At 32.8% G+C, this 24549-nt stretch overlaps 13 protein-coding genes and 3 pseudogenes across 16 annotated transcripts, besides 2 other annotated features; 4 read left to right on the forward strand and 12 right to left on the reverse strand.

Moving 5' to 3' along the window:
• Positions 1-10530: part of a mobile genetic element that runs on past the window's edge.
• On the forward strand, positions 1025-1348 carry TVAGG3_0645540 (organellar and viral DNA polymerase type B; the record flags this gene model as incomplete). Its single annotated transcript, XM_051241425.1, has 1 exon — positions 1025-1348. A coding segment is annotated over one exon (324 nt), but the record flags the coding sequence as incomplete, so codon positions are not given.
• On the forward strand, positions 1808-2242 carry TVAGG3_0645550 (uncharacterized protein; the record flags this gene model as incomplete). The annotated part of the gene is made up of 1 exon (XM_051241426.1): positions 1808-2242. One exon carries the CDS (start codon positions 1808-1810, stop codon positions 2240-2242), a length of 435 nt encoding a protein of 144 aa, XP_051088013.1.
• On the forward strand, positions 2702-2890 carry TVAGG3_0645560 (uncharacterized protein; the record flags this gene model as incomplete). The annotated part of the gene is made up of 1 exon (XM_051241427.1): positions 2702-2890. One exon carries the CDS (start codon positions 2702-2704, stop codon positions 2888-2890), a length of 189 nt encoding a protein of 62 aa, XP_051088014.1.
• TVAGG3_0645570 (P-loop containing nucleoside triphosphate hydrolases family) lies at positions 3176-3670 on the reverse strand (the record flags this gene model as incomplete). The annotated part of the gene is made up of 1 exon (XM_051241428.1): positions 3176-3670. A coding segment is annotated over one exon (495 nt), but the record flags the coding sequence as incomplete, so codon positions are not given.
• Positions 3707-4153, forward strand: TVAGG3_0645580 (uncharacterized protein; the record flags this gene model as incomplete). The annotated part of the gene is made up of 1 exon (XM_051241429.1): positions 3707-4153. One exon carries the CDS (start codon positions 3707-3709, stop codon positions 4151-4153), a length of 447 nt encoding a protein of 148 aa, XP_051088016.1.
• On the reverse strand, positions 4170-4589 carry TVAGG3_0645590 (protein of unknown function, DUF4108 family; the record flags this gene model as incomplete). The annotated part of the gene is made up of 1 exon (XM_051241430.1): positions 4170-4589. The coding sequence occupies one exon, from the start codon at positions 4587-4589 to the stop codon at positions 4170-4172; it is 420 nt and encodes a 139-aa protein (XP_051088017.1).
• Positions 4627-5648, reverse strand: TVAGG3_0645600 (annotated as a pseudogene). Its single transcript has one exon. A coding segment is annotated over exon 1 (1022 nt).
• On the reverse strand, positions 7843-9449 carry TVAGG3_0645610 (annotated as a pseudogene). Its single transcript has one exon. A coding segment is annotated over exon 1 (1607 nt).
• A 598-nt stretch (positions 10531-11128) lies between the features above and the next one.
• On the reverse strand, positions 11129-12200 carry TVAGG3_0645620 (annotated as a pseudogene). The gene has a single exon. A coding segment is annotated over exon 1 (1072 nt).
• A 322-nt stretch (positions 12201-12522) lies between these two features.
• On the reverse strand, positions 12523-12775 carry TVAGG3_0645630 (protein of unknown function, DUF4106 family; the record flags this gene model as incomplete). The annotated part of the gene is made up of 1 exon (XM_051241431.1): positions 12523-12775. A coding segment is annotated over one exon (253 nt), but the record flags the coding sequence as incomplete, so codon positions are not given.
• Positions 12776-15212: 2437 nt separating this feature from the next.
• Positions 15213-15251: a mobile genetic element.
• Positions 15252-16283: 1032 nt separating this feature from the next.
• TVAGG3_0645650 (glycoprotein 38 family) lies at positions 16284-16613 on the reverse strand (the record flags this gene model as incomplete). Its single annotated transcript, XM_001303110.1, has 1 exon — positions 16284-16613. One exon carries the CDS (start codon positions 16611-16613, stop codon positions 16284-16286), a length of 330 nt encoding a protein of 109 aa, XP_001303111.1.
• Positions 16614-16709: 96 nt separating this feature from the next.
• Positions 16710-18014, reverse strand: TVAGG3_0645660 (uncharacterized protein; the record flags this gene model as incomplete). The annotated part of the gene is made up of 1 exon (XM_001303109.1): positions 16710-18014. The coding sequence occupies one exon, from the start codon at positions 18012-18014 to the stop codon at positions 16710-16712; it is 1305 nt and encodes a 434-aa protein (XP_001303110.1).
• Positions 18015-19040: 1026 nt separating this feature from the next.
• On the reverse strand, positions 19041-20306 carry TVAGG3_0645670 (uncharacterized protein; the record flags this gene model as incomplete). The annotated part of the gene is made up of 1 exon (XM_001303108.1): positions 19041-20306. The coding sequence occupies one exon, from the start codon at positions 20304-20306 to the stop codon at positions 19041-19043; it is 1266 nt and encodes a 421-aa protein (XP_001303109.1).
• A 1318-nt stretch (positions 20307-21624) lies between these two features.
• Positions 21625-21969, reverse strand: TVAGG3_0645680 (glycosyl hydrolase family 16; the record flags this gene model as incomplete). The annotated part of the gene is made up of 1 exon (XM_001303107.1): positions 21625-21969. One exon carries the CDS (start codon positions 21967-21969, stop codon positions 21625-21627), a length of 345 nt encoding a protein of 114 aa, XP_001303108.1.
• Positions 21970-23203: 1234 nt separating this feature from the next.
• TVAGG3_0645690 (glycosyl hydrolases family 16) lies at positions 23204-23605 on the reverse strand (the record flags this gene model as incomplete). Its single annotated transcript, XM_001303106.1, has 1 exon — positions 23204-23605. One exon carries the CDS (start codon positions 23603-23605, stop codon positions 23204-23206), a length of 402 nt encoding a protein of 133 aa, XP_001303107.1.
• A 333-nt stretch (positions 23606-23938) lies between these two features.
• On the reverse strand, positions 23939-24460 carry TVAGG3_0645700 (MIR domain family; the record flags this gene model as incomplete). The annotated part of the gene is made up of 1 exon (XM_001303105.1): positions 23939-24460. The coding sequence occupies one exon, from the start codon at positions 24458-24460 to the stop codon at positions 23939-23941; it is 522 nt and encodes a 173-aa protein (XP_001303106.1).
• Positions 24461-24549: the final 89 nt, after the last annotated feature.

Raw genomic sequence — 24549 nt, forward strand, 5'->3', positions numbered from 1 at the left:
GAGGGACCTGGTTCGCCTAAAATATATTTTTGCTGAAAAAATGACCAAATTTCATGAATTTCCTCATATGTTTGCTACCCCGAGAAAAACCGGGGTAGAGATTCCATTCGAAAATCGTAAAAAAATGCGACCCTCGGAAAACCGAGGAACGAGATTCCGTACGAAAATCGTGAAAAAACTCTATGAAAATCGTGGAAAATTGCGAGTGGGAGAAAAACCCTGGTCGCCTAAAACTCATGAAAATCGTGAAAAATTGCGAGTACGGAAAAAACCCTGGTCGCCTAAAACTCATGAAAATCGTAAAAAATTGCGAGTACGGAAAAAACCCTGGTCGCCTAAAACTCATGAAAATCGTAAAAAATTGCGAGTACGGAAAAAACCGTAGTCGCCTAAAACTCATGAAAATCGTAAAAATTTGCGACCCCTGTAAAAACCGTAGTCGCCTAAAACTCATGAAAATCGTAAAAAAATGCGAGTAGGGAAAAAACCGGGGTCGCCAAAACTCTATGAAAATCGTAAAAAATTGCGACCCCGACTTTTCCCGGGGTCGCCTAAAACTCATGAAAATCGTGAAAAAATGACCAAATTTCATGATATAACTGTATTTTTTTGACGAAGAGAACTTTTGCACTTCGTCAAAAAAATCCCTGAAATCATATCTTTTATACAAGATAAAAAAACAACGTTAGTTTTTATTTTTTTTATTTTTTTATTTTGTATGTAAGAACAGGAAATGACAAACACTGAGTTTGAAACAGTTAAAAAGATAGACAATGAGACCAAGGTGGTTAGAATAGGTGATTTAAACGTAAGATACTCAAAGAAATACAAAAAATATTCTTTGTCAGACATTTTAACACTATCTGAAGGAAAGAAAGCACACGACTGGGTTAAAAATGCTTCAACTCAGAAAATTTTGACAAGAAATCCTGAGCTTATGATATCGGTAAGATTCTATGGAACAAGAACATATCTTATAGACAAAAGTCTTATACCAGTAGTTTTGTTCTGGATTGACCCAGTTGTTGGATATAATTTCATAACATATGGTTCATTCGATACGGAACGTTGCAGTGAAGGCTTACTTTACATCGTTCAGAAACCGAAGGACTTCAATACAAAGAGATATAAGATAGGAAGAACATTTAATATAACTCAAAGATATGACAGTATAGTCAATAGAGTTAAGGTTGCGTTTGTTAACGATATGAGAGCTGCTGAAACAGAACTACTTGAAAAGTTTGAGAAAATGTATGGTGCTCCCACGAGAGGTAAAGAAACGTTTGAAGTAGATGAGATCGACAAAGCTATAAAATTATTTGACGAAGTTGCTGAAAAATACATGTAAAGCGTTTATTTTTGGTCTTTTATACAAGATAGAAAATAGCGTTAGTTTTTATAAAATATTTTTTTTATTTTGTATGTAAAGACAGATATGACAACAACAGAGAACACAACAACTGCTATCGTTCATGAAGATATAAATGAAGAATACGAGTACATACAGTATAACAAACAACTCCGTCTCATTCGTTCGGTCAAAGATGACATGTACCAAATGCAAAGTATTTTGAATGCTCTTCGTTCTACAAAGCAAGCACGTCATTGGTTTGAAAACCAACAGACAAAAGAACTTTTAGAAGAATTTCCTCATATGTTTGCGACCGGTAGAAAACCGCGGGTCGAGATTCCGTACGAAAATCGTCAAAATTTGCCAAATGGTTTGAGAGGTTGGTATGTACATAGACTTCTTGTAAATGCTGTTGCAATGTGGGCTTCACCTCGCTATGCTTGTTATATTTTCATGATGTTAGATGAACTTCATAGACAAGAACGTGAAGAGCTAGAGAACAAGCTTGAAGCAAAAGACAAAAACATACAGAAAAGAATACCACGTTCGGTACCAAAAGGAAAGGAAAAGAACTATAAGTATATGATTTACACTGAAGAGATGGAAAATGAAGAAGACAGAGATATGGTTATGTTGCATTTAGTCAGAAGAAACAACAAAAGCTTTTACGACTTAGCTAAGATTTACAAATCTGACAGAAATTGGTTCTATCGCGAAAACTTACCGATTTCAATGACACCGAATGAAGATGTTAAACGGATAGTTCAAGATACGTTACCTCAAACACACTATGATATGAAAGGTTGTACAATACTTACATTCAAAGAAGACTTACCGCTACTGAAGGAAAAGATAACAGAGTATTTCGATAACTTCAAAGAGGAAGAGTAAATGAACCATTTATTTTTCAAGCTTGACACCAAAGATGGCTCAGGTAGCTCTAGATGGTAAATTGTCTTGTCCGAGTCCTTCTGGCATTCCGAGTCCTTCCTTCTGGCAGGAAAAGTTTTTCCTTCCTACAGGAAAAAATTTTCCTTCCTACAGGAAAAGTTTTTCCTTCCAACAGGAAAAAATTTTCCTTCCTACAGGAAAAAATTTTCCTTCCTACAGGAAAAAATTTTCCTTCCTACAGGAAAAATTTTTCCAGTTGTTCGTCCGTAAACCATTCAAATTTTCGAAAATTGAGAACTTTTTGGCCGACCTTCAGGAAAAATTTTTCTTTCCGACAGGAAAAATTTTTCTTTCCGACAGGAAAAATTTTTCTTTCCGACAGGAAAAGTTTTTCTTTCCGACAGGAAAAGTCCTTCCTTCCGACAGGAAAAGTCCTTCCTTCCGACAGGACACAAACGAATGTCCGACGTACCACCAACCGAGTCCATTCCAAAGCCAGAAGAACCGACAGCCCCAGCACCACAACAGACTAAGACTCAAACACTTACATTTTTACGCTTGACTTTTTACAATTTGAACTTTGTTTGCGTAGATGTGAATTCTGAAAGAAGTATGAGGGTCTTGTATGACTTTGTACTTCTCCCATAGTTCATGTCTGTCAAACTTACCTGCCATGGACTCTTTCATAAGTTCCATGAAATCGTCTTCGGACAATCCGGGGAAAAGTATGATATCAGTAAGTATTCTCTTTACATCCTTACTTAAACTCTTGGCTGTCTGTACACAAATGACAACTGAAATGTTAAAGTGTCTGAGCTTCTTAAGAATTCGACACATGTCTTGTTCTCTGTTCTTTAACAAAGGATGAGAAGCGAAATCGTCTAAGATAAGAAGACATCTGTGAGGGTAAGTCTTCCAATCGTAAGATTGCAATTTCTTCGAAATGTATTCTATCTCTTTCTGTTTGTTTCTGAAGTGTTTCTTCTCTAATATTCTCTGCATTTCCTCATTTGGGTCTTTAAACTTAGAATTGACATACTCATTTATAGCATTGTACTTCAAAACTCTTCTTTGGTACTTCTTTATCCAATCTAACAACTCAGAGTCTTTTATACATACTAACTTAGACTTTTTTATAATATCTTTGAACGAATTGACGGTTTGGTCAAATTGACCAGAAGTACTACAAATGACTACTAACTCATAGAATGGGTTCTTCTCATCTAGTTCTTGTTGTTGTGCAGCCATTTTAAGATAAGTGAAAGTCTTACCCGACCCAGGCGGTGCAATTAGACCTGTTATACCATTCTGAGCAAATAAGAACTTGTCATGTATGGGTTTTATCTGAGCATTTTCCAACTTCCTCTTGTTCTTATTTAAAACATTCTCAAATTTCTTGTCAATGTCAGCAAACTTTTTTTCTAACATATTTTTAGAAAAATTAAAATTTTTATCTTTTAGGAAATGTCTAGCGATTTCGCTATCTATATTCGAGACAAGCTTTTCGACAGCAAAACATCTGTCGACCATAAAATCTTACATAGTGTAAACAAGAAAGGTGAATTTGTTCTAAAGTTCTGTTTCTGGGAATATGACAAGAACCATAAAACATTAAGCAGAGAAGTCTTAAAATTTGTCAATGACAGACTTGTTGACAGAGATGACGCCTCTTGGAGAGATGAAGTCCAACAAAACTTCTTAGAATGCAAAGAAGACACATGCGCTGTTCTTGAAAATGAAATAGAAGACAGAATAGAAGAGCTATTAAAGGACAAAGACCTTTTACAAAAATATGGTTCTGAGAAGTTTGACATAACTCCACCAGAGAAGAAGAAGAGAGAAAAGAAAGAAAAGAAAGTAGAAGAAGAGAAGAAAGAACCAGAGCCAGAGAAGGGGAGATATGACATGTAAAAATAAAATTTTATTTTTAGAACATTTCTGGGTCAATGTCAATGTTCTCTTCCTCTTTAGGAGCAAACACCGGCTTAGACTCTAAAATCTTTTTACCCAATTTACCTTGAACTTCTACAACTTTAGACTCATAATATTCATAGTCGTCTGCTTTCTTTGGTTCATAAGGTATAACAAGTTTGTATGCTTTGCCTTCTTTAAGGTTTGAAAACCTTCTGTCAAAACTTTCTTTGACTGTTAACAAACCTTCGATGTCTAAGTCTTCAAATTTCGCACCATTTTTAGTCACAATAGCAAACTTAACTGGTTCGATGTTCCAAACTTTGTCAAATGTAGACTTTTCAAAATGGTAGAAGTAAACATTCAAATATGTGAATGGGTCTAGTTCTTCTTTAAGTCCTGACATGTACTTGTTTACTGAGATGAATTTCGTCATCTTTTCTATCGGATAAAAAAATATTTTTTTTTAAAATTTACTCAGAAAAATTTTTCTTTGTATATACACCATTCTGTACGTCTAAAAGACTTTTGACATTTGCCAAGAATGTTCGTTTAGACGCTGTCATCTTACCATACTCTTGACAATACTGTTTATACGAATCGTACAATGACCTTTCATCTAAACACTCAAAGTCAGTTTCATCTATGAACAGTTCATATACACTCTTGTTTGCTTCTAACAATGTTTGTCTCTCTTCGGTATGTGGAATTTGTCTTGGATTGAACTTAGAAATATCTAATGTCATGAAATATGAGAACAAGTGGTTGTAAAAGTTAGGTGTCAAAGTTTCTGCTAAGTCGTCAAAATATTCTGTATCTTGCATATGAGCTTCTGACGTTCTGACAACTACATATCTTCTGTCAGAACTTTCTAACTTCATCGGAACAGCATTGTTTGAAACCATGACGAAGTTTGCAACATTTTCACAAACTCTTTGGTCTTTATATTTTCTTTCAACAACTCCAAACTTTGTCTGTTATAAGACTCTTCAAAGCATCTGAGTTTAAAACCTTTGTTGTATCTATACTTTGAAGTTTCGTTACATACTATAAGTTTCATATCTCTATTGAAGAGTTAAATTTACCGCAGATGTTTTCTAAGTTTGTCATATTCGGGTTCGAATAACCTTCTAACAGTTTGCATAAGATATCTGTAAAGAAAGTGTTCTTACCTGTTCCTTGTTTTCCAATTACAATGAGAAGCAGTTTCATTTTTAGCACTTGGATGTTGTAAGATGTTTGCAAACAAACATAAGATATACTCATAGACTCTTTCGTTTCCATTGCATATAATTTTTTGACATGGTCTAACCAAGCTTCTATAACATTTTCTTTCCATTCTACTTGTTCGTATTTATATCCAGTGAAGATAGAATAGAAGTTTGGAGATGGTGTATAGAACTTTATACCACGAACTGAAAAATCTTCTAACTTTGACAATAAGATATCCCAAGCATCTAACATCTTCATACCAACTTGTACGACTTTTATTTTCTTAAGTTTGTTTACATTCTTGTTCTGAAACTATTGTTGCTCTTGGTTTGTTAAAGACTACATCCCATTCTTTCATGACATAACATTCTGGGGCAGAGTCGACATAAATGACTAAACGTTTCAAATTCTCGACTGCTTTGTTTAGTCTCTAAATGGACACATATTTCTGAAGGCTTGGAAGTCATAAAAATCTGAAACGTCTATTCTGTACATTTTTATAAAAATAAAAAAAAATATTTTTTTATTCTTGACTTTGTTGTTGCATTTGTTCCATTTGTTGCATTTGTTGTTCTTGAGCTATTTGTTGTTGAAGTTGTTCTTGTAGTACAATACTTTCACAGTTGCATCTTCCAATTCGAAACTTTCTGCCGTCATTGACAAATACATAGGACATAAAAGTTTTACAGGAACAAAGTTGCGTCAACTAAGGTTAAGTTTATGTTTTGCTAAAGTGTTTGAGTTTACTAAAGCTGAAAACTCTGCATTCGAATGAACAATAGGCAAACCAGCAGAGAAAGTGTTGTTTATACGCATGAGTATCTTTTGTCATAGTAGTTTCTGTCGACATTCGAATAGCACTTTGAACCTAAGTTTGAAACAATATATAAAATAGGTGTACTTAAAGTCAATGGAACAGACATTCCTTGTATGACACCTTTTCCTGTTATAGGAAACTGTTGGTAGTAAAAACCAGATATAAGTTTTGTATTATAGCTCATATCGTTTATACTAACTCAGTCGGACATCCAAACATAATGAAACCTGCTCTAGTTGCAGCACATGTTACATCCGTCCTTAAAGTATTAAATAAGTCAACAAAACCTGTTGGTGTATATCTGAGTAAGTATCTTCAAAGGAGTATTTTTTACCATTCACAACACAAAGTCTTCTGGTGTCAAAAAGAGCAAAACAGGCTTTAGTCGTCATCGTGTTTAAGGTCAGTTTACAATATCGTCCTGAGGACTTTGTAAGTTTGTTGTTATAGAATTATATGACTCAGGGTTTTTAGTCGTAATAGTATAAACCACTATGTCTTCTGCCATTTACATATATTTAAAAGTTTTTCTGAAAGTGAGAAGAACTTCATCTAAACTTTCACATGACGTTTCTTGAAGTTCTCTGTCTAAGAAGTTCAAATATTTTGTAAAGACATAGAACTTTCCTTTGTCTACACGAACAAACAAAACAGGGTCTTTCATATCGTTCAAAAGTGTGTAAAGTCCTTTACATGAAATAAAGTCTATATTGTTTTTCTTCAAACATCTTTCAAGAAGTTTTGACATTTTTACTTAGCAAACAAACTTTAATGAAATGTTGTGGTCGTCAAATATTTTTATGACGTCTGGGAAACTATATTTTAAGTTCAACGTTTCACCTCCTTTCATAACGTATATCTTGTCAATGACATTATATGAAACACCACAGCAAGCAATGTCGGCTCTATTTCTTTGATGTTTATATCGTCTGCCTCTGTCAAAAGTTTCAATAGTTCTTTCAAAACTTCATGAGGTGCGATGACATATGAGTTCACTTTTACAGGGTTGTGTTCGACCAAGTTTAACATTAGACCTAAAGCTTGACAAATCTTCTCCTGAGTTTTAGTTTGTCTTTAAGTTGTTGGTAGTCGTTTCGAATATCTGCAACAGAACTTAAGTCTCTGCTAACTTCAGGGTATGTTGGTTCTTTTACAGGAACTATTGTTATACCATCTTCGTCTTCGTATGGTTTCCCCACTTCAACATCTCTGTCTTTGACATTGACAACAACACTTTGACTGTTTGTTTGAGTTGGTGAATTTAACTTCACATCTGCCATCGCCATTAAACCTTTTGAAACACTTACGCTTCTATTTTTCGGAATGACATTTTACTTAGAATAAAAAGATGGACGTATTTGAGTATCTCTTCGAATTGAAGCAAAACAAAGTTTACACACACAAACAATACAAGTTCATTGATAGAATAGTTCTTTATACAAACAATGGAAAATGTTATAGAATAGCAGTCTTTGCTGAACCAAAATATTTTCATAAAGCAAAGAAAGTTGGTATAACCGAGATGGTGAAAGTTCTTGAAGCAGACAAAATATAACAACAAAACTGACCGATATTTCTAAAGGTAAGTTTATAATACAATATTATATCAAAACTGGCGTACTGTCAATATTTGACGGAGAGAAGTCAGTTCAAGAACAACTTACTGACCTGCTGCCAAAATCTGCTCGATGGAAGCTGTCGTTATACCAATCTGAGGAGCCCCAGCAGGTTTCATCGAACGAATCTTCAAAAGAGCATCTTCCGTGAAAAGTGCTATTGGTTTTGTAAACTTCTTTGCTTTCAATCATCTGGACCGTCTCTGTCACCAGTATATTGTATTTGAACTGTACCAACAGTTGAAATACCACCCATAAAGTCTTCTGAGTCAGCAAATGGAATGCCAAGCCAAAAGTTTGAACGGTCTCCATTTGTATATTGAGTTTTTTGACCTCCTGCATGAGTCCATACTTTCACATATGGCATAATAGAACTTTGCATTTCAGGGTTAATGGTTGTTGTGAAGTTGTTGTTAAAGTTCATAGCATCTAATGTCAAGTTGTATGACCTCATATCCTCAACTGTAGAATATTCTTCTCTTGGATAATATTTGCCATCTATGTTTATATGATATTTAATACCAGGGTTGTAGAAACAAGAATAGTCATTTATAGTTCGTCTGAACAGTACAAACATAGTATCTGCATGTTTCATTGCAGTTGTTAAGGCAATATCTGTTCTTGCACCTGGGTCAGCACTTTGGTTTCCAACTTCACCTGCAAAGTCTTTGACAGATATTTGGTGTATAGGGAACATAAGTGGAACTGCAATATATTTGGCAGCTAAAGCATTTGAAATATCTGGGTCCAACATATAGACTGCAAGTCTGCTTTCTATTCTCTTGCATTCAAATTTTTCGCATGTGAACTTAACTGGGTCCCAAGCAGTTCCAGCAGCATTGAAATAATAGTTTACTTCAGTGTTGAGGTTTGAGAAACCAAAGTCTAAGTCAACTTTGTCTTTGCAAAATTCGGCGAATGACGTTTGATTTGCTCCCTTTACGTCTGTAAGAGTGAATGGGTCTTGTGTTGGTGCAATGACTAAGTTATTTTTGCTTGGAGTAAGTTCGATAGAAATTTTTCCTGCCCAGTTTGGCAAGTATCTTAAAAACCTGAAGATGAGGAAAGATGACAAAGGAACTCTAAGTTTCAGTTTTACTTTGGTTACTGCTGCTGCAGTTTGTCCAGAAAGGTCAACATAAACTCCTGGAACGTTAGGGTCAAGTCTTCTTATTTTCTCAATAGTTGCATACTGGTCTGTTTGTTCTCTAGCTTGTGGTTGTACTGAGTTTCTTAAAGCGAACCATTCATAGTTTGCCCATGTTACTGTTTGAACTAAGTCAGAGTTAGAATATATCTTATATCCCATGAAAACTTCTGGAGCATATTGGTATCCGACATAGAAAATTCCATTGCAACCTTTCTTGTCAGACAACTTGGCAGAAGGTTTTATTTCAATGTCTTGTTCCACGTATAAGAAAGAGTTGTCAATAGAAATTATATGAAACCTGTCGCAAGCAATATCTACTGTTGTTGAAGAACCTTCTCCAAACTCACCTACGTTTCCATAAGAAACAGCAGTTGTATATTCGTAAGTTCCAGGAACTATTTCTGACCTTCTAATGGCATTGTCGCATTCGTTATACCATTCGGAAACATTTCCATTCATGGCATCCAAAACTGTTGGCGTTATATTCTGAGCGGCGTACATTTCATATGGGTAAAAATATAGAATAGTTGGGTTTATGTGTCATAATAGAACCCACGTGGACCAAGCTTTACTTTTCTTCCTGACTGAGTTTTTAACTCTTCTTTTTCCTTCATTGCCACTACTTTCACTAGATGAAGTTACTTCTTCACTACTTTCACTTTGTTCTACTCTTCTCTTCTTCTTTGGTGTCGCTTTTGGTAACTTGCCCTCTGCTTCAAGTTGTTGCATCTTTGCCTCATGTTCACCTAGTATGTTGTAAATTTCCCATGTCCTTTTTGCCTTTGGGCTCTGGTCGCCCATCTCAGGTAACCTATATCCTAGAAAGAGTTTGTCATAGTTTGTATTTGAGTCGTCGCTTATTGTTTGCATGACTCTTTCCTGAGTTTCCGGTTCAAGCTCTTCAAACAGTGCCTGTCCATATGGAATAAGCTCGTTTCCAAATATATGTTTTTTGTAGCCATTCTGGTTTTCTTTCCATGTTACCAACTATATCTTTTGTGAATGGGAAAGCTTTTACCCAATCTTTCAGTCTTGCGTCGTTTATTTCTGTAGTTGGTTTTATTTTGTCAAGGAACATGTTTTTCAATACTAACATTTCATTTGGTACTGTCCATTTGAGTTTTCTTAAATATTCATCCCTTCTCAGTTCATCGTCTGCAAAGTAAGTTTTTATGACATTTTGCAAACTTTCATTTGCAAGGTCATGTACAATAGGTTCTCTTCCTTCGCTCTCCCTAACTTTCTTTCTAAACTCTTCACCAAATATACCATCTCTATGGTTCTGTGTAGTTCTTTGAGATAAACGTTTTAGAACGTCAGGTGTTATATTTCCATCAGCCATGTTCATTTCATACTGGTCCAAAATATCTGCATGTTTCATATCTTTCAATGGCATTAAAGCCGCGCTTAAAATACCAGCTATATCTGGTTCACCATTGACTTCCATTGCGTCTACAACTTCTTGGAATTGTGGTTGTAAGTTTATGAACCACCTATCCGGATTAGCTTTATGACCCCATCTCATTGTAGTTCCATCGTCTGCAGAAACAAAAGTAGGTTTGTTTCCATCTTGGTTAGGTTCTGAATGAACTTTAAACAATGTTTCATTTCTATATGTTTTCTTGAAATTTAACCTTTTATTTTCACCGAGTTCATCCGAAGATTGAACGTTAAATGCTCGTAAGTAAAAAGGATTGTTGTATTTGCGTACATTTTCTTTCAGTACTTCCATTCTATGCTGAATATTTTCATCTGATGTTGGAGTCTTTTGTATGTCGGCGAACATTTTTCGATATTCTTCTACTATGTCAGCCGAATTTTTCTTAGACTCTTGGAAAGATTCCATATTCCCCGCATACACTTGTTGAGGGTCAAGATTTTTCGGCTGTTCCAAATCTTCATCTAGTTCTGTGAAGTTAGTTTCCAAAGGAGGGACTTGTTCGTTTCCTTCAGGCTCTTCTAGCTGTTGTTGCTGAACTATTTCTTCCATGTCTGGTTGTATCTGAACTTCTTCCTGTGGAGTTTCTTGTACCTCATCTGCTGGCATTTCATATATTCCGAGACCGTTTTCAACAAGTTCCCTTTCTAAGTCATCCGGACTCATAAACCTTTCTTCTTTCGTTCCGTCTCTATTTTTTACGCGTTTCATGAAGAGAGTTAAATTGTCATTTAGCTCTGACATCAAATATCTCGGAGTAAATTCGTTCATGTCATTTGGATGATATGCTATTAAATCATATTCCTTAGCGAGCTTGTATTTTCCAGGTTTGAGATTATATCCCCTTTGGTGCAGAGCCATAAAGCTAAATAGGTTCGGGTCAGTATTTCCATCCTTGAACTTTCTAATAGCTTCTTTATATCTGTCACTAAAGTCAATAGTATCTGGGTAACCATAGTCTTCTTTAAGCATTTTTAAGAATTCTTGGTTTCCTTGTTCTCTACTTCTTTTATGTCCTTGCTCTGTTTGTGGTTGTTGTTGTGCAGGGTTTTGAACTGTTGGTTGCTGTGCTGGTTGTGGAGGTGGTTGTTGTGCTGGTTGTGGAGGTGGTTGCTGTGCTGGTTTTGGTGCATGCCTGTGTCTATGTCCATGTGACGATGTAAATGTGTTAGGTAGTCCTGGTGCAGGTGCTTCTCTTGGAGGGTTTGGTGGTATATAAGTTCCACCAGCTGGCACATATGTTCCATCTGCAGCGTAATGTCCTACCTGACTTTTCGTTTTTAAGAAAGCATTTACTAGGTCTGTTTTGGTCTGTTGTAACTCTTTTTCTTGACTTTTCACAACAGTTGCTCTAACGGCGTCATAGGCACTTTGAACTGCCTGTCTCGTTGCTGCATCTGTTATTTTCGTCATATTTTGTGCTACTTCTTTTAACTCTTTGTCGAAACCTTCAGACTTCAGTTTCTTTCCAGATGAGAAGTCGTTCACTTGTTTCACCTTACTATGAAGAGCTTCGAAGGCGTTCTTAAAGTCAGCATTTGTTAAAGTTTCATTTGAACTGTCTTCATCCGCTTGTATTTTTGTCCTTATTGACCCTATAAGCTGGGCTGCTTTAGCGTTGGCTTGGGCATCTAACCAGTCATTGTTAGCTTTTATATATTCTGCGCTTTTCATTGCCTTTTGCATGGCTGCGTCGTTATTTTTACTTTCTTGTGTGCTAAGTTTTCATACTGTACGGTTTGGTTTTGCAACTGTAAAAGTTTTTCTGCCTTTACATTTGCTTCAACTTCCTTTTTATACTCATCGCTATCCATATATGTCTTCAGGCTTTTTGTTTTATCTCTTCATCTTTCAGTATTTTATATTGAGTAGTATGGTTTTTCAAATTTACAACATCTTGTTCCATTTTTGCTACTTCTGCTGCTTTTTCTGACACTTTTTTCACATATTCCTCTGTACTTAGTTCTTTCAGTTGTTCTTCTTTCTTCTTTTTCTCTACGTTTAACTCATTGAGTTTCTTTGTGTGTCTGTCATATTCTAGTTTCTTTTCGTTTTCACCTATTTGTTTCTGTATGTCTATGTTTGACTTTTTGACATCTGCTATTTGATTTTTGAGTGAACTCAAATTCATTTGACTTTGAGGGTTATAGGCTGTTCCGTCTGCAGCTCCACCATAGCCTGCCATTTTCGCTAAAAGTGCCGCTCTTAAACCTCCACTCTGTGCACCAACAACTCGGTTTAAAAGCATAGGATTGCTTGACATTTGTTGCAACATAGTGGGGTCATTCAGCATTTGTTGTTGCAACTGTTGTTGTGGTGTCAGTTTTACTATTGGATGTTTCAATGCTCTCTTCCTCTTACGTATATTCTTACGTAGCTTACGTGGCATTTTAAGTGAAGTTAAAAAGCGGTTTTATACTAAACATCTTCGGGGCTAGAGGGCGCAACGCGCCTGGAAGCCCCAATGCCTTTTTTTTTTTTTTGATTGTATTTGGAAGAATTGCTTCATAATCCACATAATATGCTTTTGGATTACTTTTATCTTTTTCTTTGTAAATTCCCAGAAATTTTGCTGCCTTAATAACTGCATTGTAACTGATTTGAAATTGTTTTGGATTCATATTGAGAGTCCAATACAATTTTTGAACCCCACATTTGTAATTTTCATAAGAATTCTGAACATTCAAAATTAATTTTGCAAATTACCTCAGACTTTTCAGAGGATTGAGTGGCAACTCAATCCTCTGAAATAGTCTGTGGTAATTTTTAGTCTCTACACTATTTCAATATAAGCTCCATTTTTAAACAGTTTTTAAAAATCGAGCATTGAAAAGTGTGATGAGACTCTGGAGTTAATTCCTCTTGTGGAGGACCACTTTTAATTTTTGGTGTACCACCGATTTCTTTGAATGCTTTTTTGAGAGTATTTCTTGAAATTTGTTTGAAAATTGTAACATTTTGATAAGAATATGGAACTTTTTCCAAAACTGTTGCGTATGTTAACTCACCATAAGGATGTCAATTCGGAAAATTGTTTTCATTTTAGGAGAATATAATTTTCCTTTTCGAAAATTTAAAAAGTGAGATTCGCAGGATTCGAACTTTTTTAAAAGTTGATTTAAATATATTCTAGTGTGGATTCTAAGGATAATATCATATTTAAAATAAGAATATACTAGTTTAGGTGGTATAATTTTTTTCGATAAATTTGAGAGCATGTACGTTTAGGACATCAAAAGTGTCAATTCGCTCAGCGAAAGCCGAGCTAGCTTCGTTCTCGAAAGAATAGGGAAGGAGTGAAAGAGAGTGATACAGATGTTGACACATTCGTATCATTTCAACAAATTTTGATCAAATTGAAATGCAATGAAATTCAATTCACTTCATATCCTTCAGTCAGTACATTGACATCCTTCTACATCACAATGATAACTCGTGCATCAATAGTTCTACAACTAACTCAGAAAAAACAAGATTTTTACTTCCAGCTTACAGCTTTTAAAAAGTTTCGATGATAAAAATCACTCTACTCTTGTTTATCGATATGTTGTGATAGTAGGTAAACGTATTCTTATCGATATTAATAAAAATATTTTTACGAAAATCTGAACCAATTACAGAGTTATTCATAAAGTTTATGATAACTGTAATTACTTCATCTTTGTTTTATATTTGAATAAACAATTTAATTTAATTTGCATAATTTTTTTTAGTTGAAAGACAGGAAACTTAGTTGAGTTTGTATTATTTTTATCGTTCAATTCATTGTATATGTGAGTGATCCGGATATTTAAGATATTTAGAAAAAATTTATTAATTTGATTAACAAGTTTTAATCAAAATAGCAAAAATCTATTTGATAGCTGTAAGCAAATAATAATTTCTATTTCAACGAAAATCACTTATTTTCATCTAAACGTATAAAATTGTCAATTTTATGAGAATAAATTTAAAATCTCATGAAATATAAAGGAGAGTAATATTTTTCAATTTTCTTTTTTTCTTTCTCTCAAATATTTTCTATTGGAAATTTTCTTGTTATCAAAAAATAATTTTAATATTTGTTTATTTCATTACATACAATAAAATTTTAAAAACTCTATTTCTTCACAAGAAAATTTTTTTCCTTCATATGAAGAAACATTTTGTTCTCCATTTGATACTGAGTCCAAATCTCGATTTTTGAATTTTCTTCTTTCCAAATTTCTTTTTTCCAAATTAGAAGTTTAATTCAAATTTTCAATAGTTTATATATTTTCTCAAACCGTCTTAGATTTTCTCACTTTTTAGGGATTTTCTCTCAAAATATACAAAAATAGTAATACCAATAAATGTGTCTAATATACTTTAAAACCATCGTGATAAAATTCAAAAACGAAGAGTTCTTCTCGCCAAATTTTTTTCAAAATCAAAAAAATGAGATAAAAAACACCTTTGGAAAATTCATTTTTAGCATTTTAGGAATTTTCTCACTTTTCTTCCAAATTGACATCCTTACTCATCACTTTCAAGTTTTTCATACATATATCTTACCCATTCATTTGGAATACGAGGTCTCGAGTTTTCGTTCATTTTTTTTACTTTACACAACTGTTTATTTTTCAGAATTTTTAAATTTGAAAAAATCCATTCTATATCTGATAAATAATATATTATTTTTCAATCAAAATATTTTGATTATCATCTCAAAAGTGTTCTCAAAACCTAGTTTTTCTTATTTTGGATAATCTTAATATTTATATTATTATAAACTAATTGAACACCATATGTTTTTGTATACTTTTACAAAAAAATTGATAGATTTGTGATACTTTCCCCGACGATAGAATTGAATAGCTTACATTTTGACAGAACTTAATATGGAAGATTAAGATAGGTTCTCCAATGTGATAACATAATTACTCGCTTATTTGCAATTATTCCTCAAATCAATTCTATTTTAATGCAAATCATGCGGTAAACCACTAATAAATGATAAGACATATATGCAAATACTCACTAAAATCTATGTGTATGCTCAAAACTAGAATAATACATCAACTTAGATATTGAAGATTCAGATCAACTAATAACTTATATCATCCAAGTCTGACTCTTGCATGGCTTAAACACGGCTCGAAATGGTACGACCAGATTCAACAGTTTTCCTCAATAACAGGTTTCACCGCACAAAACTGAATTTTGGAGGGTAGCACACTAAAAAAAATTATTCCCCTCCCCAAATTTCAAACCGCAAAAGTGAATAAAATTTTGCAAAAATGAACAAATCCTTGTTTTTATAGTATTAGAAAGTTTAAAGATCAGAGTGATACATAGAGAGTTATATAATAATTTTTACATTAAAAATTGCCATATTCAGTTAGAAATTGCAAAAAAAATTTAGAGGATGCACTTACACATTTCTGACAAAGCACGAAAAATGGTCTTTATCAATCAAAATGTCATGCAAAATGAATAAGAATTAACCATTAAAAATACATTCAATAAGAAAAGATCAATATTTACAATTTTTTTGTTAGTTGTAGCATAATTAAGACAAATTTTCCAAATACTATCCTTGGTATTAATATCTAATGCAAATGCATAATAAACTAAGGTTTCATAATATTTCTTTACAACAATCCATTTCATTTTTAAATATGATTCTTTCATTTCTATAATGAAGAAGAGTTTTTTATATGAATTAGGATAAATGAACCATGATTCAAGAAAGTTATTGAAAAATACATATTCGTTGGGATCGATATCTAGTTTTCTTTCAATCATTAAGAAGGAAACAAAAATTATTTAGCTATTGGATATCTCAAATTTATGTTTACGCTTCATATAATCGAATCAAATTTAAATATTATTTTATATTTAATTGTTTATTTTTGTTACTCAACTGATGCAATTATTTAAACCTTTTCTCCAGATTCTGACTCTTTCTCATCAGATTTCTTCCTAAAAACGAAGAACCAAACAAGAACACAGACAACTACAATTACAATAATAATTATTGCAATTGCAACTCCAATAATTAGAATTCTACTAGGTCCATTACCTGTTCCATTTGATTCAATTTTGCTTTCTTTAGGCTGTTCTTTAAGTTCTTCTTGTGTTTTTGTACCTTCGGGAATCTCATATAGTAGATCTTTTTCAAATAATGACTCTGATGCCTCTATTGATGAAGACTTGCTCTCTTCTATATGTGCCATAAATCTTCCCAACGTTGTCGAATTTGGCATTGACAGTTTTGGATATGCTACAATAGTTTTCCCAACTAGTTGAGTATAGGCTGATATATTTTCAGAGCTGTAATATTTGTAATATACTTCTCCTTGTCATTCGAATCTTCCAACGAAAAACTTTATATTTTCCGTCCTATGTGCTGTCCACATAACTACTTCACCTGATGTTTTAACTTCATAATCATGTTGTAATTTATTCTTCGTTGTGAAAAATGATCTTACTGTGCCGTTGAAATCAGGTTTTTTCATTGTTATCAAATGAACTTTACACTCTTTTTGTGCATCTCCACATTTAAGAATAGATAATGGTGCTCCTCCAAAGATACTGAATGGGTTAGAAAATTCTGTCGGCTCTTTATCTTTCGTTGATAAATTGTAAACTTCCAACTTATATTGATCCTTTGAAGCAAATACAAAGCCTCCTGAAATGCATTTATACTCACCAGCTTTAAGTGAAACAATGACACTTTGCGGATGTTCCTCACCAACTATCATTGACTTTTCCTGGGACTGGCATTTCGCTTTGTATTTAGTATTCAATTCTTCATTTATAATTTCCTTATCGGGATTTTGTGGATCAGGTTCTTGTGGATCAGGATTTTGTGGATCAGGTTCTTGTGGATCGGGATCTTGCGGATCAGGATCTTCGCCACCTGACTGAATATCGGTGAAAATATCCTTATGATAATCTGTATATGACTTAATTTGGCTAAGAACATAGGCACCTTCTTCAGGAAGAATGTAGAAAAGATCTTCTCCAAATGGATTTCTAAATCCTGGTGTTGGCTCTTCATCATTTTGGCACTTAATTTCAACTACTTCATTGGATTGATCATTTGAAGTAGCAACTACACAAATTCTATTTCCACTTGATGATGATTCATATCCATTTACAAGCACTCTTGTAAGGCTCTTGTCCTTTTTAATAGTAAACTTTAATGGATATTCATTAACAGCAACAATTGTTACTGTATGATCTGGATCAATTGTAGTTTTCTTACTGAAATTTTTCATTGTGGAAAAAACTCCATAAAAATTCTTTGAATTAACTGAATGCGAAACGTAAACACCAATGAGCGAAATTCTCATGGGTCTGTTTTGGATAGGTATAATTTTAATTTTTGTTTTTCTTGCTATAGAGCCTATCAATATGGGGTTTTCGGCATGTACTTCTCTTCCAATAGTAGTTTGACCATTTCGTTCAACATCGAACCTATAAATAACATGATAGGGTTCATCAGATTGAATAAAAACTGATCCATCAATACACAGAGAAGAATCAGCATAAATGTGTTCGGTAACCATCTCTGTAGGACCAACAGTAATAGTATTATCAGTTTCACATCCATAAATAGGTCTTATTTCAGACAATACTTGAATTACTAATAAAGCAAACATAAAAATGAAGTATTATTTGAATAAATGTTCTGAAGAGATCCGAATTTATTTAAAAAATAATTTCATAATTTCTATTATATTTAATTAACAATTATTTGGCAATTATTCATAAAATATATTTGAATGATTATGATGAAAAAATTGAAAGATCAGATAGGGTTTCATTCAATTGATTAATTTCTGAAATTATTATAAAATCAGGGACTGAGTCGAATATGGAAAACGATTAAACTTGTATATTCTTAACGAGAAATAAACTTTATGACTAAATCAAATGTAAGAATGATATATGATCAACACTTTTAAATTTCATCTTAGAAACGATATAATAAAAATAATTCAATCCGGTGATATGCTCTCAAATAACGTTGTAAAGCTCACAATTTTGATAAACTTTTCAATTCATTCAATTTTTTTGATATTCTGGGCCTTTTATAGATCCGACTATCATGAATAAACAAAATATATTTTTAAATAATTTTTATTAATTGTAGAAACAAGACATATCAAACTTTGGGTCGGCTTTTCTTAACTAACGTTTACTTTGCGAGATTTCTTAGAGTTTATCTATTTTTAAAAAATTTATATTCGTGCAATAGTTTTTAATTAGGATTTCGAAATTATCATTTTTATAATTTTTTATGAATATTGCAGTTACGAGTTATGCATGAGAAAATTGATTTCAAAAGACATAAGATTATAAATAGAAAAATGATTTTCAAAATAATAAAATATTCTTTTCATAATTTAAAATTTCATTAATTGTAATGGAATAATATTGATTATGTGTATGAACAATGCCATTCCTTAAGATTGTTTATTTGCATTTATGTCAGTAAACTCTTGTGCAAAATCCATGAAGTTAAACATGTGAAATAGTAATAAAACTAATCAGGGAAGTATCATTATGAGCGATCTAATATATCTTTGATTTAAACATGTTCTTCGAAGTCAATATCATCTCAAAAAAAAGACGATAATCGTTATGTCAAAATTTCAAGAAAATAACCTTTAACTTTATCATTATCATATGTTCTTCTTGGCACTATACACAGTCAGAGCAAAAGATTTGCTTGAAGCATTCTTTATTGTAATTGTTTCTTTCATATCAAGCAAATTCTTTGTTGTGAAAATTGAATATAAATTACCATCCTTATCTGAACGAGGTGTAACAATTGGAACAATATGTACTTTGCACTCTTTTGTGTCATCAGAGCATTTAATTACGCTAATATAGTCATCTCCTACAATACTAAATGGGTTTTCAATTTCGGCTGGTTTCTCGGTTGGTGCTGAAATGTTATATACTGATGCTTTGAATTTTTCTTTAGATGCATAAACGTAGCTTCCCGATATGCATGCGTTCTTCCCTGTAGCAATTGTAATAAGAGTACTTTCAATAACACCTCCAAACCTAACCACTTGGTTACATTCGATACCATCTGGAAGTTTGGTTGGGATACCTGGAATAGGTTGTCCATCAGGGTTTCCTTCTGGATTGCCTTCAGGATTTCCTTCTGGATTGCCTTCGGGGTTTCCTTCTGGATTACCTTCAGGATTACCACCAGGGTTTCCACCTGATGTTTCATCTTTGAAAATATTCATATGCTGAGTTGTATATGTTTCTATTTGCTCAAGAGTGTAAGCACCAGCTTCTGGGAAAATATAGAAAAGATCTTCTCCAAATGGATTTGTAAATCCTTCTGTAGGCTCTCCTACCTTTTCCCGTTTAATTACAGCTTCACCAGCACCTGAGTAAATAGTTAGATATAATCTATTGCCAACATCACTGTACATTCTACCATCTGCCATAGTTAAGCTTGATACATCTTTGGAAGAGTCTGTAATCTTTAATTTGTTTTCATTTACAACTACAAGGCATAACATTCGGGATGAAGAAACTGTAAAATTCTTATCAAAATTTTGCTTTGTGGAAAATACCCCAAATGTTTCTACATGTGAATCTTTGTATGCTGTAAAAACACCAACGAAATTTACTTTAAGTTCAGAATTACCAGATGATATTTTAATCAGGCAATTACCATCATTATTGACGCCTATTACTAGAGGGTTTTGAATGGTTTGTACGCCAGTTGGAAATCCAGATTTAGTTATCTTATAATCAGCTGTGAAGTCTTTGTCGGCTTTAATAAGCACAGTTCCTGAAATACAAATAAAATCATTTGCTGGAATTGTTATCGTATAAATTGTCGTAGGTTGAGCGCTAGTGGTTTTTCCTGAACGATCATCTAGAGTTGCCGAAAATGATTTAAAGTAAAATATAGCAAACATAAAAATGAAATGATTATTGAATAAAAGTTTTGATGAGAAATTGAATTTTTTTAATGCAATACATTAAATAATAAATGAGAATTGACTATAGGCAATTCACAATTTTAATTTGACTACTTAGGAAAATTGAATATCAGGGTATTGAAATGAATGATTCGTATCTGATTTTATTTTCAATTAATCTTTATTTGCGTTGCCATAATTGGAAATTATTCTTGGCTTAGTTTGTTTCAATTCATATGAATTACGTAAATTTCACCGGATATTCCAGATATAATTTATTGTTCCAATACCATCTTAACACATGAGAAGGAAAAAAGATCTGAAATTTTTATTGTATTAAACGTAATTAAAATGAGAAATAATGATAATATCTAACAAGAGAGTTATCAACAATTTATTATCAAGAAAGTAACCAGGAAATAAGTTCCGAAAACATGAACGTTAGATTCGGAAATTTTGAATTCTATTTCATACTTATCACAATATACATTTTTTGTCAACATAAAACTACATAAAATTGAGAAAATGATCATGGTTCTAGAATTTCTGTGTCAGATATTACAATTCTTTCTATTCAATTTTGAGAAGATAATGATTAGTTCTCAAATAACGTTGTAAAGTTCACAATTAAAATAAACTTTTTATTTCAAATTAGGGGTCGGTTTTTTATAACTAATTTTCACTTTGCGAGATATTGTAGAACTTAATTTTTAATAATATACTCACGTAATAATACTTAATTAGGATTTTGGAACAATTATTTTTTTAATTTTTTTAGATATATTGTAGTTGCGAGTTATGCACGAGAAAACTTAATTCAAAAGACATAAAATTGTAAATAGAAAAATGCTTTTTTAAAAAAAAAATAAAATATTCATTTCATAATTTAAAATTTCACTAATTATAACGAACGAAAATTGAACTTGTATGTGAGTGATTTCATTTCGTAAGATTGTTTATTTGAAATCATGTTAGTAAACTCTTGTGCAAGTTTCATGTAGTTAAACTTGTGAAATCGTAATAAAACTAATCTGGGAAGTATCGTTATGAGCGATCTAATATATCTTTGATTTAAACATGGCCTTCGAAATCAATCTCATCTTAAAAAAAATAAAACATGACAATAATCGATAATCGTTATGTCAAAATTTCAATAAAATGTCAATAAATCTTGTTAGGTGAAAATTTTTATTTAATTCTTCTACAACGATAACATAAACATAGAAAATGCTATGACATGAACATTCAAGTGTAGAAATTAAAGAAATGAGAATTGAATTATCATATTTTAGTAATAACAAACATATGAATAAGTTTAATTAGATAAATATCTTTCTTGTTGATAAATTCTAATGGAATCTATATAATAACGAACTGGGAATGAACTATCATCGATCTCTCCTCCTGAAGCACCTCCAAGAGCGAGATTTACAATCATATAATGTGGATGTTTGAACGGATTGCTGACTAAACTCCATTCTCCTTGATTAACAATTCGTGATAAATTAACAGCTGTGCATAACTCTCCATCCAAAAACAATTTAATGGAGTCTTCATCCCAATCCATTCTCCATAAATGATACTTTTCATCCCAACGATCATCATTTCTCTTCCAATATGTAGAAACTGGAATCCAAACCAATTCCGAAAGAGGCACCATTCTTGTAATGTTTTATCTTGGAAATATTCCATCGTATCGATTTCGCCATTTCCTGGCCATTCTCCACAAATAGTTCGATTTCCTTGGAACCAAAATGCTGGCCAAGCTCCACCTGAACGAGGTATTTTAGCATAGAAATCAAATCTTCCGTATGTCCATTCAAGGAGGCCATTTGTTGTTATTGATGCAGATGTGTAATTTATCCATTTTCGATTTCTCTCCCAATGAGAACTTCCTTCTTTATAATTAGGATTCAACTTCGTTTCTTTTCTGGCTTCAATAACTAAATTTCCGTTTTCTACCCATGAATTTTCAGGTTGATACCACTGATCCTCTTGGTTTCTAAGAAATCCTATTTCATTTGACCATCTTTTATTATCTACTTTTCCATCAACTGAAAATTCTTCGCTCCAAACTAATTTATATGTTTTATCATGGTCGATACTTTCTTTGACTTTCTGAAGTTCATCTGGTGTTGCAGCAACTATGTTTCACGTACCTGCATCTCTAAATTTTGTTTTATTTAACATAATCAAAAAATGAGCAGAACTAATCGCATAAACAGCTCTACCATTCTGATCGAGTATTTGAAAAGAGTCTTCTTTTATTAGTGAAATAACTTCAAATAAGTATGGTTTGTCATCAGAAATAACTTCATCATATTTGTTAATGGAAAGATAGAGACCCGATCCTAGATTTTTGATTTTATAATATTCCTTACCTTGAATTGGATAGATATCAAAAATCCAGAGTTGATTCGGATCATAAATTTTGTCACCCCAGCGATTTGTTGCATCTGGAGTTGCCCTTGCATTATATATGACCCTTCCATTACAATGACTTGGCCCATTTGATAAAATCCACATAGCAACATGTGGCAAAATCATTCGAAAAAAAAATTGAGAGGCCAACAAAGTTGTAAGAATTTAAATTTGTATCGGATTTGTTAAATCCTTTACAAAATGTGTTAACAATAATAATGATATTTCCGAAATCAAAATTATGAAATCTGACACACCCGTGAAGCAGTAAACATCAATTTCAAAAAAAACATCATAAACATAATAACTTACCCCTCCATTCTACATTTAGAGATATTAAAGAGAACAATTGGAACGTTTAATTGATAAATATGCAATGAAAACAGAGAGATTTGCATTTGAAATTAAATGAAGAAGAAAAAAAAATACTTTAAACTATTCATATTTTATAAAGCACAAACAAGTGAAAATAATCAATTAGATAAATATCTTCCTTGTTGATAAATTCTAATGTAATCAATGCAATAACGAATTGGAAATGCACTATCATCAATGTCTCCTCCTGAATCTGCTCCAAGAGCAAGATTTACAATCAAATAATGTGGATATTTGAAAGGATTACTAACAAGTTTCCATTGACCTTGATTTATAGTTCTCGAAAGAGACACAATGGTACATAACTCTCCGTCTAAATACAGTTTAATGGAGTCTTCATCCCAATCCATTCTCCAAAGGTGATACAAATTTTCCCAATTTTCAACGTTTCTCTTCCAATCAGAAGAAACAGGAGTAGAAACTGATTCCCAAACAGCCTGCCATCTGTTTGAAGATGCCCATGCAAGGTTCGCCACGGTTCTGTCTCTATAATATTCCATTAAATCAATTTCACCAGATGATGGCCATTCTCCTGTTATAGTATCGTTACCAAGGAACCAAATTGCAGGCCATGCATCTCCTGAAATCGGTATTTTGGCGTAGAAATCGTACCTTCCATATATCCATTCGAAACTATTACCTGTTGAAACTGAAGCTGATGTGTAATTGATCCATTTTCGTGATTTCCTCCAATCAGAACTTCCTTTTTCATAGTTTGGATTTGGTTTTGATTCTTTTCTGGCTTCTATAATTAAATTTCCATTTTCAACCCATGCATTTTCTGGTTGATACCACTGATCTTCATGATTTCTGAGAAAACCTGTGCTAGATGTCTAATTTTCGCTACTTAAGCTTCCATCAACAGAAAATTCTTCATTCCAAATTAATTTATATGTTTTCTCATAATCTACTCTTAGTTTGACTTTATGGAGTTCGTCTGGTGTTGCAGCAACAATGCTCCATGTGGAGGCTTCTCCAAATTCAGTAATATTTGAAATTGTCACAAAATGTGATGACTTAGATGCATAGACAGCTTTTCCATTCTGATCTAGTATGAGAAATGAATCATCTTGCATAAATGAAACTACTTCAAATAGATAAGGTTTATCATCAGAGATTACTTCTTCATATTTATTAATAGAAAGATATAGTCCAGATGCTAGGTTTTTGATTTTATAATACTCTTTACCATTTAATGGGTAAATATCAAAAATCCAAAGAGCATTTGGGTCATATAATTTGTCACCCCAACGATTTGTTACTCCTGATGTTGCCTTTGAGTTGTATAAGGCTTTTCTATAACAATAACTTGGGCCATTTGATAAAATCCACATTGCAACATGAGGCAAAACCATTTCAGATAAATAACTTTTGAATCAGTTCACAATTTTATTACCTGACGGTAACAAAGTTCTTGTAAAACTAAATACATTAGAAATATTAC

The sequence above is a fragment of the Trichomonas vaginalis genome, chromosome III (genome assembly GCF_026262505.1).
Source record: "Trichomonas vaginalis G3 chromosome III, whole genome shotgun sequence".
Taxonomy (NCBI): domain Eukaryota; phylum Parabasalia; order Trichomonadida; family Trichomonadidae; genus Trichomonas; species Trichomonas vaginalis.